Here is a 17713-nt window from a genome sequence, read left to right as displayed (position 1 = left end):
ACTCTTAGTCAGAGAATCTGGATTTAAATTCTGCCTCTGACACTTTGCACTTATGTGCTCTTGGGCAAATCACTTCAATTCCCTGGGCCTTGGGGGCCTGATGTGTAGAATAAGAGGTTTGGATCTGGCCTCTGAGGCCCCTTCCAACTTTAATTCTATGATCCCATGAGTGATGATAATGATAACAATAAAATCACTAGTATTTATATACAAATATCTCATTTGATCCTCACAACAATTTTGGGAGGCAGGCGCTATTATTATCATCCTCATTTTATAGTTGAGGAAACTGAGGTAAACAGACATTAAGTGACTTGCCTAGGGTTGAAGAGCTAACAAGCGTCTGAGGCTGGATTTAAATACGTCTTCCTTACTCCAGGTCTAGAATTCTTATCCAATGAGCTATCTAAGCTGTCTAGGTTATGGTTTAAAGTACAGTTTGAGGGGTGGAAAGCACTAACACTTGGTTAAAGTTAAGGAATGGAATCAGGAGAAGCTTTGTGACACCTTATTAGAACCTTAAACAATTCTAGAGGCTGAGGTGAGAAGGGAGCTCATTCTAGTCAGGGAGGACTGCTAGGACAAATGTAGGAAGGCAGGAGGTAGAGCAATGGGTGGGAGGGATGTCTGCAAAACCAGTGAGACCTTTAAAACCTAGAGGTTTTGAAAGAGTATAAAATGAAATTAGTCTGGAAAGGTAGCTGAGAGTTAAAATGTGAAGGGCACTGAATGCCAAGGTAAGTAGTTTGGTTTTTCTCTGAAGTTCTTTCCACACTCTGAAGCTGGCATCCATAGAGGATGATCAACTCTACTGTAGGGCCTTAGAGGCCCTCTAATCCAATCTTTCTATTTTAAAGATAAGGAACTGAAATGTGAGCAGTTAAGTGTAGCTAGTAAAATGACAGAGCCAGGATTCAAACATAACAGTTACCTAGTTCTAGAAGAGTTCAGTCAGGTTAAGGAAAGGAGGAGGTTGACACATGGTTTTTGTTCAGGGAAGTCAGAGGTCCTGGGTTCAAATTCTATTTCTCTGTACTGGCTGGGTTGCCTCTTTCCTCCTCCACAAAGTGAGAGGAAAGAAAAGATAAGTCACAGGAACAAACATTAAGAGGTGACCATGTGAGGGGCACAGGCTCATTTCTAGCAGTGATCAGTTCATTCATAGAACTTGCAATCCTAAGTGCTGGAAACACTGAGGACATTTAATAAACATGGACTAGCTGTCTGACTGAAAGTTGGCCTCAGTGTGAGTTCACTTCCTGGTAATGATCCAAACTGACTGGGCACCTAACAATGTCTCTGTACCCCCTAGTAACTGTAAAGCTGCAGAGCAGGTGCCCAGCTGCATTGCTGGGGGAGTTCTGCCCCTGAGTTCCTTAACCCAAAGAAATTACAGATTTGCTTCCCCAAATTCAGATGTGCAAGGCCTTGTTACCAAGCAAATTCTGATGTCTAGCCTTTCCCCAATTACGTTTACTTAGGCTATTTTCCCTTCAATTCTGTATCTACAAGTTGTTTCTCCACAGAATTCTTTGGGGGCAAAGGCTGTTTTGTCTTAAACGCTGTATCCCCCAGCTCCGGGTACAAGCCTGGCGCATCGTGGGGCCTCAAGGATGCTTGTTTACTAACAAAACACCCCAACCCATACAGATTTCAGGATCCTCACCAGGAGCTTTCAACTAGAAATTCCACGAAACAATCAGCGGCCAATAGCGGCAGTCTCAGGAGTGCTACATTGTATCCAGAAAGCCTCCAAAGTCCCGCCTCCTCCGCGCAGCTTTCCCCGACTTTCTCTCTCGCTTTTGAACTCCTCCAAACCTTGGACACTTGGTTAGATTCTAATTCTCTCTGCGATGCGAGTGGAAACAACGCCCCCCACTACTGGCGTCCCCTTCCCCACACCCCGCCGAGATACAGATTGCGTCTTCTATTCCCCCCTCCCCCCCGGCCCACCACCATGGAAAAAAAAATACTAATGGAAGTTGCTCGCCTGCCCCATACCGTGCTGCGCCGGGCTGCAGGCAGGCAGTCCGGCGAGCTCCCTACCCCAGGCGTCTGGGGGGCTCTCTAGGGATCCCAGGCCCCCCAGGACAAAGACCCGGCGGGCCCGGGGAGCCCCACATGGCTTCACCTGAAGGTTCGAAAAGGACACCCCCGATTTCATCCCCGCCCCTCGCCCGCCCGAGTTCTGTTGGTGTCTTTTCCCCGCCCCGCCCCCCGATCTTCTAATCTCGGGGTAGCTTTTGCCATTCTGAACGCTAGGGGCTCCCGGATCCCAACTTGAGAAAACTTTTCCTTTTCCGAGCCTCTTATTTATTTATTTATTTTTTTAAGGAAAGGGGGTGGGGGGAAATGTGGCCTTAATTATCCTACGTCTTAGGCAGCTTAAGGAAGGGGTTGTGCTTTCGAAATCCCATCAGAGCCAAGTGAGGAGGTCTCTCTTTAAAAAAAGAGAGAGAGGGAGAGAGGGAGAGAAGGGGGGGCTGGAGAAGGCGACGGGGAAATAAAAGTGCCGAAAACCTCCGAGGCGATCCCAGTCCATCCGAGGCAGCCTCCGCCGCGGGCGCAGCCTCCGCCGCGGGCGCAGCCCCTCTGGGACAGACCGACTCCGGGACCGCGACCTCCGCGATCACTGCTGGCCCTGGGCTTCCATTCATTAAGCCGCCCGCGGCCGGGAGCGCGGTACACGCGCGCACACACGCACACACAAACACTCCGCGCACTCGCACGCACACGCACAGCTCCGGGATCTGGACGAGCCTTAGTTTGCGCAAAGTTTGTTGGTTGAGTGGCTTTCCCCCCTTTTCTCCCCTGCGCCCCCAGCCTCCTCCCAGCTGTGGACTTTTCAGGGCTGGGGAGAAGGAAAGCAGGCAGCCAGCAGGAGCGAAGCGGAGCCCAGCCCGCTGCCGACCCGACTGCCTCTCGCCTCCGGCCCGCCCGGCAGGAGCTTCCTCGCTTCTCGGCGGCGGCGGGGAGCCGAGCCCCGGACTCGGGTGCCTGCCTCCCGGCTCGCGGGCACTGACTGGCGGCGGGTGCTGGACTCGGAGCCCCGGACCGTGTCCCAGACACCATGCAGAACTACAAGTACGACAAGGCGATCCCGCCCGAGAGCAAGAACGGGGGCAGCCCGGCCCTGAACAACAACCCCAGGAAGGGCGGCCGCAAGCGGGTGCTGCTCATCTGCCTCGACCTCTTCTGCCTTTTCATGGGTGAGCGAGCTGCCGAGACGGGCCCTCGGTCCCTGCCCCTGTCCACGGACCCCGCGTCCCGTTCCTGCCCCGCCAACTCTGCGAGCCCCGGCCCAGCTCCGGGCTCCGGGCTGCTTAGGCAGGGCTCCCCTCTCCGCGCTACAGGGCAGGCTGGGGGTGTCTGCTTGCGGTGGTTACCCCACTCTGCAAGGTAGGGGCTCGGGGCTCCACTCCAGCAGCTGTATCCATGGCTGGAGCTCGGAGACCCCGCAGTCTTGGGACAGGAGTTTTGCAAGTGCCAGTTCCGTGCCCGAGGAAACTGGAGGAGGGGGTGACGGCCAGTGGGAAGGAGCAGGCTGTTGCCCCCCCATGATCTGGAGCAGGGGCTGGGGAAGAGGGACCGGGACCTGCAAAATGGATGACCCTGCGTCTCTCCAGGCCCGGGGTAAACACAGCAGCCGTCTCTCTTCTCCTACACACCCCTGGCCTGGCCCTGCTCGCTTGGCAGAGCCAAGCACGCTTTCTGCACCCATCCCTAGTGTATGCCAGGCGCACAGTCTCACCTGGAGCTCTGCTTACCACTGGGACCGCTGGGCTCCTGTCATATGGGGGGGAGGGGGGAGGGTTAACCCTAATCTGAGGCGAGCTGTAGCTGAGGACCAGCCCTTGGGCTTGCAGGTTTTGGGGAAGAGAAGGCGTGGGGGGAGACTAGGACCAGGGGGAGGGTCTGAGCGGATTGGATTGCGGGTGGGGTGCGGTCCTCATTTTTAGCTGCTGTCTGGTGCCTCTAGGAAATATGGAAAAGTTGAGAGGGGTCTGGGAAAGAGCTAGAGCTTCTGTAGCTGGGAGCGCCACTAAGGGTAACATCTGTCTTCTCAATTGAGTATCTTTAAAAGGTCCGCGGGGCCCTGGGACCCCAGCCTCCTGGGAAAGGGATTTGTCCATCCAGTATACAGGAGTGGAAGTGATAGGTGAGGTCGGAGATTGGATGGGGCTCCTTCAGCATCCCCTATGTGCTGTGGTTTGCCTCTCCAATTCCATCCCCCCAACCCAACTTCCCTCCCCCAATCAGGGCACCTAGGGATGCCACCAGATCCAGTCTCAAGGCTACCTTCTACCTGAGGCCACCACTTAAACTACCCAGAGCTTCTGCTGCTAGTGTCGCTGTGGTTGGGGATGGGGGAGTGGGGGAGGTTAGTAAGCAGGAGTTGTAAAAGGAACCTGGCCCCTTTAAGACCTTACAGCTCTAGGTGAAATAATGCAAATGAGGCAAGAGAGGTCACTGGAGGTCGGCAAACATCTCTCGGTCCCCTAGCACTAAATAGCGATTAGGAGTTAAACTGCTGTGTAAAGGAATTGCTTCGGTGGGCCAGATCTTGAGCCGCTCTTATTATCTTGCAGTGCGCGCCTATTAGCAATTAAATTAAAACCTTAACTTCTGAAATAAAGTTTGCCTGTAGCTGTGGACTGCAACCTGGGAAAGTAGGTGCTTGCAGGCGGGCTATTTACTGCCAACCTGCTGGGGCTGGCGCTCCTGGCCCTAGAGTTTACCTGGGTGTTGGTTTTGCTTTGGGGGTGGGGGGGCGACTGTGAAGAACTTCGGAGCCCCCCTCCCCCATTCCCAGCAAATGAATCCCATGTGGAAGAGAATCCTGGCTCTGAGTGCCCAAAGTACTTTGCAAGCTTTGTGGGAAGGGAGAGTGGAGATGGTGACTGTTGTGTTTGGTCCCTGGGGACAACCTGGTGATTTGGGAAAGCGACAGCTTGGCAGGTTTCTGTGTCAGTTTCATGGCTTTTCCTTTGGTCCGTGGTCTTCGGTTTCTGAAGCATTTTTCATTAGGGGGAAAACTAGATTTGGGGAAACCCTACCTTTTGGATATTCCTAGGACAGCAGGCAGTTGGAAAAGAAACCATTGCACAACAGAAATAGATGAATAGCAGTTTTTCAGTCTTCTTACTTATTTTTGTTACCCTAACTTCCAGATGTAGTGTTCCCTCTCGGCTACAATAAGCCATCTTTTGTAACAACGACAAACAAAAACTAATAAAAAGGAAGAGAAGGGACAAAAAGAAAATAGTGAAGAGCTTTATCCTTGTGGCCATGAGTCCTCAGTTTCTTCATCTGTAAAATGAAGGGTATTAGATTAGTGGCCTCTGAGGCTTCTTCCAGTTCTCTATGATCCTATGAATTATCAATCTGACAAATACTATATTAGGTGCTAGGAAGACAGAGACAAAAATGACAGCCTAGATTTTACACTCTCAGGGGAAGAAACAAGCTTCTTAATTGATACAAAATGTATAAAGTAAAATTCTGGGGGTGGGAGTGGGAGCAGGATGGAATCTGGGAAAGGTCACGTAGAAGGTGTCAGCATAGAGGACAACTTTTGTGTGACAGTGGCAAGATGGAAATGACTTGTGGGGCTTGCAGCGAATCTGAGCCTCAGTTTCGTTATCTGTAAAATGACGGGCTTCGTCCAGCTGTTCTTAAGGTCTGATGCACCTCTGACTTTCTGTATTCCAAAGTCTCACTCAGTGTTTGGACACTCCCTCCCAGCTCTGACGTGCTCTGTTCTGTGGTCTGCCTTTTTACATTCTGAGTTAACTCGTGTGATCCCATGTTACAATATCCCAACCTGGAACCTGGCTTTATTTATTTTTGACTTTCTGGTTTCCTCCCCAACCCTGTTGTATTGTGTAAGGGATCTGCTTTTGCTAATGCACCTACCTTTTTGGAACCCAGCCTCAGGGGTTTGGGATTTCTATGGGACTATAGAGTGACTTTCTCCAACTCTGAAACTCCTTGTCCCAGGTACTCAGAAGCATAAATGTCCAACAAATGACAGGATTGCTGTCTACCCTGACAGCTTTGGCATGAAATTCCTCTTCCAAAAGCCTTTGGTGGGATGAGTAAACTTCCAATTGAGAAATTCATGCAGGAAAGCTCTTACTTGACTTCCAAGAGAAAAATTAATAACACAAGAGCATGTGATTTTAATATTCCACACGCCACAGTCTTTTGTGGGATGGGAGGGGGGGAGCATGTTTCTCCGCATTTTGCTTAAGCCTGTCAGTTTGATTTAATTTTTGTGTAACCTAGTGATCATATGGTCTGGATTACAGGGCACTAATATATTAAGAAGGGAGACATAGTTTTCTGTTTATTTTCCCACAGGAATATATACCAGTCCAGGAAGCTGCATCCCTCCCCATATCTGGAAAAAGGGAAATAACTGATGTGCTATATAAAAGTTATATATATGGAAACCATGCAGCCAGTTTCACTTTTTCATCTACCTTTTGGAATGTTAAATTCTTGGTTAAATTAAAAAAACAGGGGAAAAAATAACAAAAAGCTCCCTCTAGCTTGGGGTACAGAGGAATTAGGCAACGTGTATTTCTGGGTAGGATAAAGTTAATCATTGCCCACAAAAGGCCTATAGCTTTGCCTAATAAATGCTTTCAATTGAGTTTAGGAGTGTAGCCTTCTCAGGGAGGTTTTGGCTTCTCATCAGTCAACTAACTGGTAATGGGAGTCAGTGAGATTTCAGAACCTATATTGAGAGCTGGAAGGGACCTCAGGGATCATCTGATCCAAGCCCTGCCCCCTTTTCCTGTTTTACAGATGAGGAGACTGAGGCCCAGGGAAAGTAAGTGACTTACCCAAGGCCGCACAGGCAGGAAATACTTGAACAGAATTCAAATCCAAGTTCCCTGACCCCACATCCCACATCCTTGACTGGGGACTCCTGCTACCTTTTTAACATAATGCAGTATAGTTTACTCAGCCCTGCATCTGGACATTATTTCCTCTAATTTTCACTATAACTTTGTTAATATGGAGGTGGCAATTATTCCCAATTTTCAGATAAGAAAAATGAGACTCTAAAATGTCTTGTCCAGAGCTACACTGCTGTGGCACAGTGGAAGGAAGTTTGTTTCCTATAGAGCATGAGGTGAAAAGTGCCAGGTAAGGCAAATGGAGAAAAGCTCATCCGCTGTCCCTACGATTGTTGTCTGAGAGATGAAGCCACCAATAACCTCTGTCTGTCTCAGTTTCCTCAGTCGTCAAATGGAGATAATAAATAGCAGCCTGCCTCCCAGGGTTTTTTGTGAGGATCAACTGAGGTAATAGGAACACAGTAGGTGCTCAATAAATGCTTGTTCCTGTTCCCTTCACAGTTTTACAGCTGGAGAAACTGAGACTCAGAGAGATTTGTGATTTGCCGGGGGCCACACAGTGCAATCGGAATTCCCATTCAGGTCTGACTTCCAGATAGTACTTTTTGTTTCTAAGTACAGCCTCTTCTCCTTTTGTTTTTCTTTTTTTTTTTTTTTAGAAGAGATCCTTTGGTTCCCTGGGGCTGTTTTTTGGTCACTCACCGGCTTGAGGTTCTATTGGGTTTGATGCTCTACCAAGCCGTTAGTAAGGAGGGGGAAAATTCAAGGAAGCAGGTGTTGACTCAGAAAATCATGGCCTTCTGTTTCCTGTCAGTCAGAACCATAATTAAACAAGGTCGTCTATTATGCTCATGTGAACGCACGCAGGGACAAGGTCAGCTAGGTAAAGGTATTGAATTCCTACTCATTGGGAATGTCGGGTTGACCCCTGTGATCAGGCAGTTGCTGGAAAACCTCTGACATTTCCTTGACTGGGTTGCAACAATGCATAGAATTAGTGCCCGGGATCGGTTTTCTCTTTTAATTAGTGTACAGATAGATGTACAAATTTAGAATTTGGTGCTGCATATAGAATACATGAGAGTAATTGGAGGATTAATTTTAAACACAACTTTAATTCAATTCAAATTTAAGTTTCTAAATGAGACAGGAAGCAGTATAGGAATAAGGCTGGAACTTTCCCTCCTGAAACAGTTCTAGGGCTTCCCTTCTTTGAGCTGCACAAACCTTTAACTCCATCTGTGACAGAATATTCTTAGTTGTGTTTCTGGATTAAAGAGAAGATGCGGGGAGAATTTGGGATCTTCCTTATCTGGAGATAGACTATAAGCTCTTGAGGGCAGGGAATGTTTCATTTTTGTTTTCGATCTCTAATACTGCCACATAGGGGGTACTTAATAGATAGATGTTTGTTGATTGCTTAGTGGAGAATGCTTCCTCAGAACATTTTGAAGTCTATTAAAATATAATTTCTGAGGTGGAAGGGAACCCAAGTTCAGCTCATCCAATACATACCTGAAGTATGAATGTCCTGTTGGACATCCCCACCAAGTGGTCATCCTGTATTCACTCAAATACCCTTTTTGACAGAGAACTCACTATCTCTCCTAATAGTTTATTTCATTATTGGAAAATTAATCCCTAGGAAGGTTTTCCATCTTGAACTCAGAACTGAGAGGGACCTTAATACTTGGTCCCTTGGGTCAAAGCTGAGAGAGAACCTTTGAGATAGATAATGAATTCCGATCACCTCATTTTATAGATGAGAACACTGAGGCCTACAGAGGGAATTTGAGAAGTTCGGTGTCACACAAGATGGTAATGACAGAGCTAAGCTCTAGTGCTTTTGCTTCAAGGCTTTTGCCTACCTTTAAACCAAGCTGGGAGGGAGCATTAATGACAGTCTCGAAGATGTCACGTCTGTAATGAATTTCCTTCTGGCATTGTTCCAGTGTATAAAAGGTGATTGAGAATGCTTTCAAGCCAGCTAACTCCAAATAAAACATTCTGGAGATAGGACGTACATCATTTTGAGGGAAGACACTCAGGATGGGAGAGTAGTAAACTGAGTTGGGCCTTTTGACGGACTCTGACTCAGATTGGTTTTGGATGGGTAAGTGCCAGATTTCATTTTCTGATCTTCAGTTTCCTTATATCTAAACTGAAGAGACTGAACGTGGTGCTCCCTAATGCCCCTCTCAGTTGTGGCATTTTAGATTTTAAGGCATCTCTCAGCTCTGACATTACATTCTCAGGCTTTTCACCAGTCTGATATTCTGTGTACTCAAGATAACCTCCCTGCTCTTGAGTTCTGTGTTCTAGGCTGCTCTTACACTCTCATGTTCCTTTTTAAATGTAATATCCCATGTTCATATTTCCTAATGTTTCTTACCTTGTCTAATAGTCTGTGTTCCAACAGTCTATGTTTTAAGGGCCTTTCTAACCCCAAAGGTCTATGTTTGAAATCCTGCCACTGAGATGTGAAAAACAGATTCTCATTAGCAAGGTATGGATGACTGGCTCTCTGGAGAAGGTGTGGTTGGTTCAGAGTTCGACTTCCTTTCTCTTACCATCAGGTTAGCTGGTAATCCCCTCTTAGTTTCTTAGACAGCTGTGAGAGCCCATCCCCCACTTCCACTTCCACCCTTAGTGACTGACCCATTTGTGGAGCCATCTTGTCTAACCTTCTCTTATGCTCATGGTCTTGGGGAAGCACCATGAGTGGCACCTGTTTCTTGAGGGGGAAGTGCTGAATCTCTTGTTGTCTTTGCCTTTTCATGTTTAGTTCTTGTTAGTTTCCGTATGAAACGTATCAGTTCTTAGGCCTGGGAGCGAGGAAGGTGTAGGTTTGAATCTCGCTTCAGTTGCTCCTTTCTCCCGGAAAGAAGCCTGAATACCCACTAGTCTTCCTTTTTTCGGAAAAGGAGGGTGGGGAGGTTTAAATCATAAGATCCCCATGGCTCCCTCAGCCAGTTGTGGGGAGAACCAGCAATTAGAAGCCAGGGCTCGCTGTTACAAGTACAAGGTCCTTTTGACTTATCTTGATCTGTTTGTTCTAGATAGCTCAGCTTCTCCCATCTCCTCTGGATCCCTTGGTGCAAAGAGTGGGGCAGGGGTGTTTACTGTCCTTTATACTCATGGGAGCTTAGATCTGAGTGAGGATGCTACCCTTTGTCCTTTTCTCCATTTTACAGATGAGGAAACTGAAGCCTAAGAATGTTGATAGAGCCTTCCTAAGATTCCTGGATTTAAAATCTGGTCTTCTGTCTCCAAGTTCAGGACTTTTTCCACTGTCTCCTCAAAAGGAACTAATTTCATTGTTCTATTTTTTCTCACTCATGAAACTGTAAGTGCAAGAAGGGGCCTTAGAATATGCAATATTAGATACCTGACCTTAGAACATAGAGAGCGTTCCTCAGGCACAGAATGTTAGGAATCTTAGAGCATAGAATGCCAAAACCTGGAGGGAACTTAGAACAAAGATTATTATAGCCAGGAGGCCCTTTAGATCATAGATCATTAGATGTCCATTCTGGAAATGACCTTTGAACATAGAATGTTGAAACTCCAAAGACGTGGAGATTGTCAGGGGCCGGGGTTCGTCACCTGGAGTCTGTGAATTTAGTTTTGTATTATTCTGTCATCTTCTGTATTTCAGTATACATGGATTCTTTTTAATGCTACTTCTTTATTTTGGTATTTAAAATCATTATCTTGAAAAACCTTCCATTGGTTTTACCAGACTGTCAAAGGTGTGCGGTCCATGACCCAGAGAATGTTAAGAACCCCCAATCCAATCTAATCCCTTCATTTTATGGATTCAGTTCAGTTTAACAAACAAATGTTTGTTCATTTACTTTAACAAACAAATGGAAAAGATGCCTTGCATGTGGTAGATTAAGAAAGTGTTCACCATAGAAGGGTTGTACAGGGTCACCCAGCAAATAAGTGACTCACATGCTCATGTACATGGCTTCTAATACAGGGTTATTTCCCTTACATCTGGTCACTTCTCACTCTGTCTTGATTATGTTTTTACGTCCATGTGAATTTTGATATTTCCTTTTGACATTTATTTTCAGGGAGATGTCCCCACCCTCTGCCCCATGACCGAGGCTAAAAAAGCATTGAGTTAATACTAGTGAGTTCCAACATTGTTAGGACTTTGATGCCTCTGATAGGTACCTCAGACAGGTAACTGACATCACTTATCTCTGAGCTGGTGCTGTCTCGAAAACAGCTGCCTGGGATGTATTTGCTTCTAGAGATGACAGCCTTGAGCCTTATACAGTCATTGGGTGCTTGAGGCCACTTGTCCAGTAATTGGGTACAGTGGGAAAAAGTCATGGGCTAACACAGACTCGAACCCCCATTCTGTCATTAACTCACTGGGTAACTTTGTCAACTGTGTTCTTCATGGGTAAAAAAAGCTCCTTTCCGACTTCAGGACTCTTCAATATAGTGAAAACTGCATCAGAGATAGGTCAGGTCCCCATAAGGAGCCACCATTCACTTGGTCAGCAAATGAGTATTTATTAAGCTGATCTTTGTTTCAGGTACTTATCTCATGCAAGTACAAAGACTGAAAAAGTCTCTACTTTCTAGAAGTATATATTCTAATAAGGAAGCTTATACAACCAGGAAAAACCCACACATCTGATTGGTTGAATAGAAATGAGGAAAACCTTAGATTCTGTAGTATTGGAGAATACAACTGGATATGGATGGGTCTTCACCTATATATGGGCCCTGTAACCTAAAATTCTGCAATGGTCATTGTCTCTAGAGATATAATACCAGAAGATAATAGGCTAGAGAGGGAAAGAACCTCAAAGGTTCTATTATCCAGACCTCTCATCTTACAGATAAGGAAACTCTGCCTAGGAGGTTAAGTGATTTTCCAATGGTCCCACTGGATTGAATCATAGGACTCAGAGATGAAAGGGCCCTTAGAAAACAGTTCATCTCCCTTATTTTACAGGTGAAGAAACTGAGGCCCAGAGGGGAAATTGACTTTCTCAAAGTCCTATAGGTAATAAGGAGCAGAGATGGAATTTGGATGTAGGTTCTTACATGGAGGGATGGGGCAATGGCAAATACAGTACAAAAATTTGAATGACACAAACACAGCTGATTTAAATTAAGGAATTGGGGCTGAGAATGGGGGCTGTATAAAGAGACTAGTCTGGCCATGTGAGAAGTTCACTGACTAACATGTTTAAAAGGATACGTCAAGATGGTAGTCACCAGAGGAGGTAACTAAAAGAGTGTCATTGTCTGGAAAGAAAGTTGGGAGTGTTAATGACCTGGAGCTTATAGTGAATACTAACGACCAAAAAAAAAAAATTGGAAGCAAGAGAATGAGCAGGGAGAGCATGTGCTAACAGAAGGCCAACATAGATACTTAAAATTAAATCCCTCATCTTTACAATGTCAACCCCATCAACAATTAAGTAACAGAGCATTAAAAAGTGAAGGAATGACAATGCTTGTGACCTCATCCATGAGAAATTTTCCATTTGTTAAAAAAAAAATGGCACATGTATTCTTTTAAGTGTGTCCACTTTGTCCAGCGTTTTTGATCTGAGTTTTGTTGCCTTTTGAAACTGCCTCCATTCATCCGCTTGTAGTAAATATTATCCTGTCTTTTTTTTCTTTCTGTGTCACTTGATACAGTACTTTCCACATTTGTCTGAACTCTCTGCCTTTTCTTACAATGCAGTAGTACTCTTTTATGTTTGCATAACAAAATACCTGGCCACTCCTTGGTGGGTGGGTACGTGTTTTGTTCCTAACAGTTTGCTATTACAGATATTGTTGCTAGGAATATTTGTGCATTAGATCTTCTCTCATGGTCAATGACCTCCTTTGGGTATAAACACAATAGTAGAATTCCTGGGTCAAAGGGTACAAACAATTTTGTAACTTTGCTTGCATAATTCCAGATGGTTTTCCAGAATGGTTGGGCCAATCCTGTGCTCCACCAGCAGTGAATTAATGACCTTAGGCTACATTAATCATGGAAAAGTATCCAGTCCTGTTGAACTCTGCCTTGATTAGACCACATCTGGAGAGCTGTGCTCAGTCGGAGTACCATATTTTAGGAAGGATGTTGAGAAACCAGGACATGGCAGCCAGGAAAGAATTTAAGCTTGCATGAAAGAACTGAGGGTGTTTAATCTGCAGGAGGTTAGAGTTAGTGGGGACATGAGAATTGTCTTTAGGTATTTGAAGGATGTCTTGGGAAAGAGGGATTCAGCTTGGTCCCAGAGTACAGAACTGGACACATTGGGTGGAAGTGGCAGAGGGGCAGATTTCGGTTTGATGCTAGAAAGAACTTCCTAATGGTGATGGCCATTCAACAGTGAAAAGGGCTGCTTTGGCAAAGAAGGAATTCTCTGTCGTTGGAGGTCTCTGAGTAGAAGCCACATGAGCCTTTCCTAGGGATGTTATGGATGGGCCTCTTCCTCTGGTCTTGGCTGACCCGTAGTTGGGTTGTCTTCTGGGGTACTTTAAATGAGAGTTTAGGAGTCTGTTCTTATATAACAAAATCCCTCCAGTCTTCCCGGGGGTCAGAAAGAAATCACGAAATGATGATGATCATAATGATGGTTGAGGCTGAGGATGGTAATGATAGTTTCCATTTATGGAGTGCTGTAGAGGCATTAGCTAATTGGATCCTCCCGAAACTGTGTGAGATAGGGGAGTGATCCTTGTGTTTATTCTTAGTTTATGAGTGGGGAACCTGAGGCTCCGAGATGTTAATTAAGCATCGTGCCCAACATCACATAACTTGTACATGACACAGTTGATATGAAACCCACTTCTTTGGATACCAGGTCCTTCAAAGCTGGGAGAGAAGCCTTGGACGTGAGAGGCATCAGCCTCAGAGAGTTAGAGCTGGAAAAGACTTTATTTTAGAAAATGCTGAAGTTAAGCTTTTTCATTTTACATATGAAGGAACCGAGAGCTACCAGGTCTACAGGCTCCTCTGCGTCAGAGGGAGGATTTGAATTCAGGTCTTCCTGATTGCCAAATCTAGTATCTACTCTGCTGTATTGTTTTCTCTTGACCTTAGTGACTGCTCTTTCTATTTTAATCCTTTTTTACAGACAAGGAAACCAAGGCTCACAAAGGAGGTTTTGGGGGGTAGAACAAAGTCTTTGGTCCCCTGTGGTCACTGACTGACTTTCCTTTCTGTAATCTCAAGCTCTTAAATGACTTCCTTATGGTCACACTGAGTGTAAGTTCCAGAGGGGATGTCCGAATGCAGTTTGGCCTACTCCAAAGTCAGTGTTTGCTACTGTTTTCACTATGGCAAGGTTCAGTTGTGAGTGTGAGCCCTTGAAACTCAAGGCAAAACTATTCAACCAAAAGCTCTGCATGGACAAATTTTTGCAAGAAACTCTTGAGCTGTTTTTCTGTCCTTATTTATATTCCATGTAGAAGATGTCGAGTACTGATTGCTAGCCTGCTGAATGATACTTTCAGAAGCCCAGGAGAGACAGAGACACAGAGCAAGAGAGAGAGAGAGAGAGAGATGTGTGTGTGTGTGTGTGTGTGTGTTTTGAGGTTTGTTACCAATTAACTAAATTATATCCCTCGAGACTCAGCAAGGAAGTGAGGCTGAGTGTAGCATCAGGGTAAAAATCAGTGGCATTAGAAGGTCCCTGTTTACAGATCCTCCAACAGGGCCTGGACCCCGGGAAGCTCTTCTCCTTGCTGGCCTCCCTGCACGTAACCCAGGAATTAGCATAAAGTATCAATCAGCAGCATTTCCAGAGATACCACTTAAGTCTATATTTGCTTGTGTCTTTTAAGTGTAATTACATAGTGCTTACGATTCCCGGGTTGCTTAAGGAGCAATTTCCTGCCCCCCTACCTTTGCCCACCTCCTGATGGTGGGCAGTGGGCTTATTTTCTTTCCATATAGGATTGTATTTCAAAAATATCTTTTAATTAACATAGCTAATAAATATGACCTACTGGCCTGTGATGCTGGGGAAACGGGGCTATACTGGGTTTCTGGATACCTTGGTTCTAGATTAAACTTTGATTTATTTTGTTTTCATTTTGTGGTTCGTTCATTTCAGTTGTGTCCGACTCTTTGTGACCCCATTTGGGGTTTTCTCGGCAAAGACGCTGGATGGGTTTGCCATTTCCTTCTCTGGCCCGTTTTACAGATGAGGAAACCGAGGCAAACAGGGTTATGGGTCACACAGCTAGTAAGTATTTGAGGCCATAGTGGAACTCAGGAAGATGAGCCTACCTGATGCCAGGGCCTGATGCCCTTTCCTCTGAACCACTTTGGTGGTTCGCTGGAGTTTGAACTCAGCTCCTTGAACTCCAGAGACAGTGCTCTTGGTGAAAATCCTTTTGAACACCAAGCCTAAATGTTTAGTGTCTTTGTGTATCTCCTCATCTACTCCTGGCTCTGTCCTCTGGGGTCAGGCTAAACAAGGTCCATTTCTTGTCGCCACGACAGCCTTCAAGGGTCAAAGGTCCATAGGCTTAGAGCTGGAAGGAACATAAGGGGCATCCAGTCTAACACCCTCATTTTACAGATGAGGAAACTGAGATACAGAGTTTGAGTGACTTTCCCAGAATCCCCCAACAAGTAAGTGTCCTAGGCAGGATTTCAGTCCTCCAACTTCCATACCATGCTCCCCTCTTACAGTGCTTGACAGCTTTCATGTCCCACCTAAATCTTTTGTTCTGGCCAAACATTCCTCTCCATCATTCAGAATGCTTCTTTTCCCTCAAGGTTCTGCCCAGGTACTGCTTCCTCCAGGAAGCCTGCCCAGAGCTGTAAAATGTGGGCATTGGGACGAACCTGTGCCTGCTCAGTGTCTTGTCCCTCTCCTATGCACCGGCAGCTCCCTAGCAGCTTTATGACCTCGCCTTCTGGGGTGACCACACAACAGGGCCTAGAAACGTGAGCTATTTTTGCACAAGCTGTTGGGGCTCTCAACCTCTTCCTGGCAGTGGTCCGGCTCCCCTCCCATGTTTTAGTTAAATCGGAAAACCCCAAGTTTCATGGTTTAGTGGCTGTGGAGGGAGCCCCCTCATTAACTGCAACAAAGAGCCCTCCGCCATTGGTCCCCACCCGACATGGTCGTCAAGTGAGTAACCACCACAAGGAAGTGGCTCTGGCTTCTCACTTGAAATGGGTTTTGCTAAAAATCTGACCAGAGTAGCTGGTTTTGGTCAATTTAAGCAAGTCTCCCTCCCCCAGCATCCATCCATCTGTCTCCTTCCCTTCCCTTCTGCTTCTCTCTCTCCCTCTCTCTTTCCCCCCTCTCATTCCTTCCCTTCATCCTTCTGTCTTGTTTCTCTCTTTCTCTCTCTCTCCCTCTCTTCCTCTCTTTCCCCCTTCTGCCTAGAATTCCAAACACTGCCATAAGCATTCTGTATTTCCCACTTCTCATCTATCTTCCTTAAAGGAGTTAAATCCTAAGGAAGCAGGCAGCATGCTGGGTAAAGGCCCCCACAGCCTGGCCAATGAGTCCACTGTGTTTTCTCCCCTATTGTAAGGTTTCTCTTCAGTTGAGCATTGAATAGTGGAGGGATTAGCATTTGAGCCAGCATATAAAGTGGGTCCTTCCCTCCCCCTCCCTACTGGCCCTTTAAAAGACAAGTTCCAGGGCCTTTATTTCTCTGGTAGAATTGGCACAAAACCCTTGACAGACACAGAGCCTCTGGTCGAATAGGCCTTGGGAGCAAGTGCTTTGTGGAAACTGGTCATGCTCCTAATGAAAAAGCTTCTGGGAACCAGCGGCTGGGAACAGGCCCGGGTCCAGCTATCCCAAGAAAGCTCTGTCTTCTTCCATTTCCCCACTGCTTCCACTTGACCAGTGGGAATGCCAGCCTGCCCAATGTCCTTGACCATTTTCTGTATAGGAATTCCTTCACAGAACTGTGGTGTCTGAAGTCCTGAAGTCCCTCTCAGTTCTGGGATAGGGAGATTTTGAGTGTTACACAGAGACAGAAAAGACAAAAGAAAGGAGAACAGAATTGGGGGGATGGGAGGCAGGGTAGGGAGAACTGCCTTTCTGGGTAGTGAGTTGCCTCTTACTGAAGGAATTCAGACAGGTTTAATGACTACGTTTCAGGAGATTTATGGGCTAGATTCTTGTTCAGGTGTGAGTTGGATACCACCAGTGGTGTCCAACTCAACTAGAAACAATGGATCCCTACAGGGGACAGTTTAACTTAAGGATGTTGTCTATTAGACTTTTTTTACTTTATCTAGTTATGTTTTGTTCTGGTAGGGGGGCACTCACCGTTTTGATAGAATTCGGACACATCTGAATGCATCTGGACTAGACCATCTCTCAGCTGCTAACTTCCTGCCTAACCTGGTTTTGTTGTTCAGTTGTTTCAGTCATGTCTGACTTCTCGTGACTATTTGGAGTTTTCTTGGCAAAGACGCTGGGCAGGTTTGCCACTTCTTTTTCTGGCTCATTTTACAAATGAGGAAACTGAGGCAAACAGATTAAGTGATTTATCCTAGCTCACACAGCCAATAAGTGTCTGAGGCTGGATTTGATCTTGAGAAGATGAGTCTTCCTGGCACCAACCACTGTACCACCCAGCTGCCCCCAACTTAGTTTAGTCATGCTTCTCATATGGAGTGACTTTTTGGCCACAGAAACTCTCACACGTAGCCTACAGACTTGTCACCTGCACAGGCAGAAGGACACAGAGTATGGAAGTGGGTATTTCCTTCCCTGAGAGGTTTTGAGCCTGCTCAGCTCATGGAGTTGGTAACAAACAAAACACCCAGATCACTTTTAAAAAACTTAAATGGAAGGATTTAGATAAGATGAAGACTTTTCTTCTCC

General features: G+C 46.0%; 1 protein-coding gene across 1 annotated transcript in view; it reads left to right on the top strand.

Moving 5' to 3' along the window:
- Nucleotides 1–3055: 3055 nt before the first annotated feature.
- PLPP3 (phospholipid phosphatase 3) overlaps nt 3056–17713 on the top strand; it is a 75565-nt gene continuing 60907 nt past the window's right edge. The window contains exon 1 of the mRNA XM_072649597.1: nt 3056–3209. Coding sequence (XP_072505698.1) covers nt 3071–3209 — 139 coding nt within the window. The 5' untranslated portion in view covers nt 3056–3070. The remainder of the gene's footprint in view (nt 3210–17713) is intronic.

Source organism: Notamacropus eugenii, chromosome 2 (genome assembly GCF_028372415.1).
Source record: "Notamacropus eugenii isolate mMacEug1 chromosome 2, mMacEug1.pri_v2, whole genome shotgun sequence".
Classification (NCBI taxonomy): Eukaryota; Metazoa; Chordata; class Mammalia; order Diprotodontia; family Macropodidae; genus Notamacropus; species Notamacropus eugenii.
Note: the sequence above shows the minus strand (reverse complement) of the source record. Positions and strands in the feature narration are given on the sequence as shown.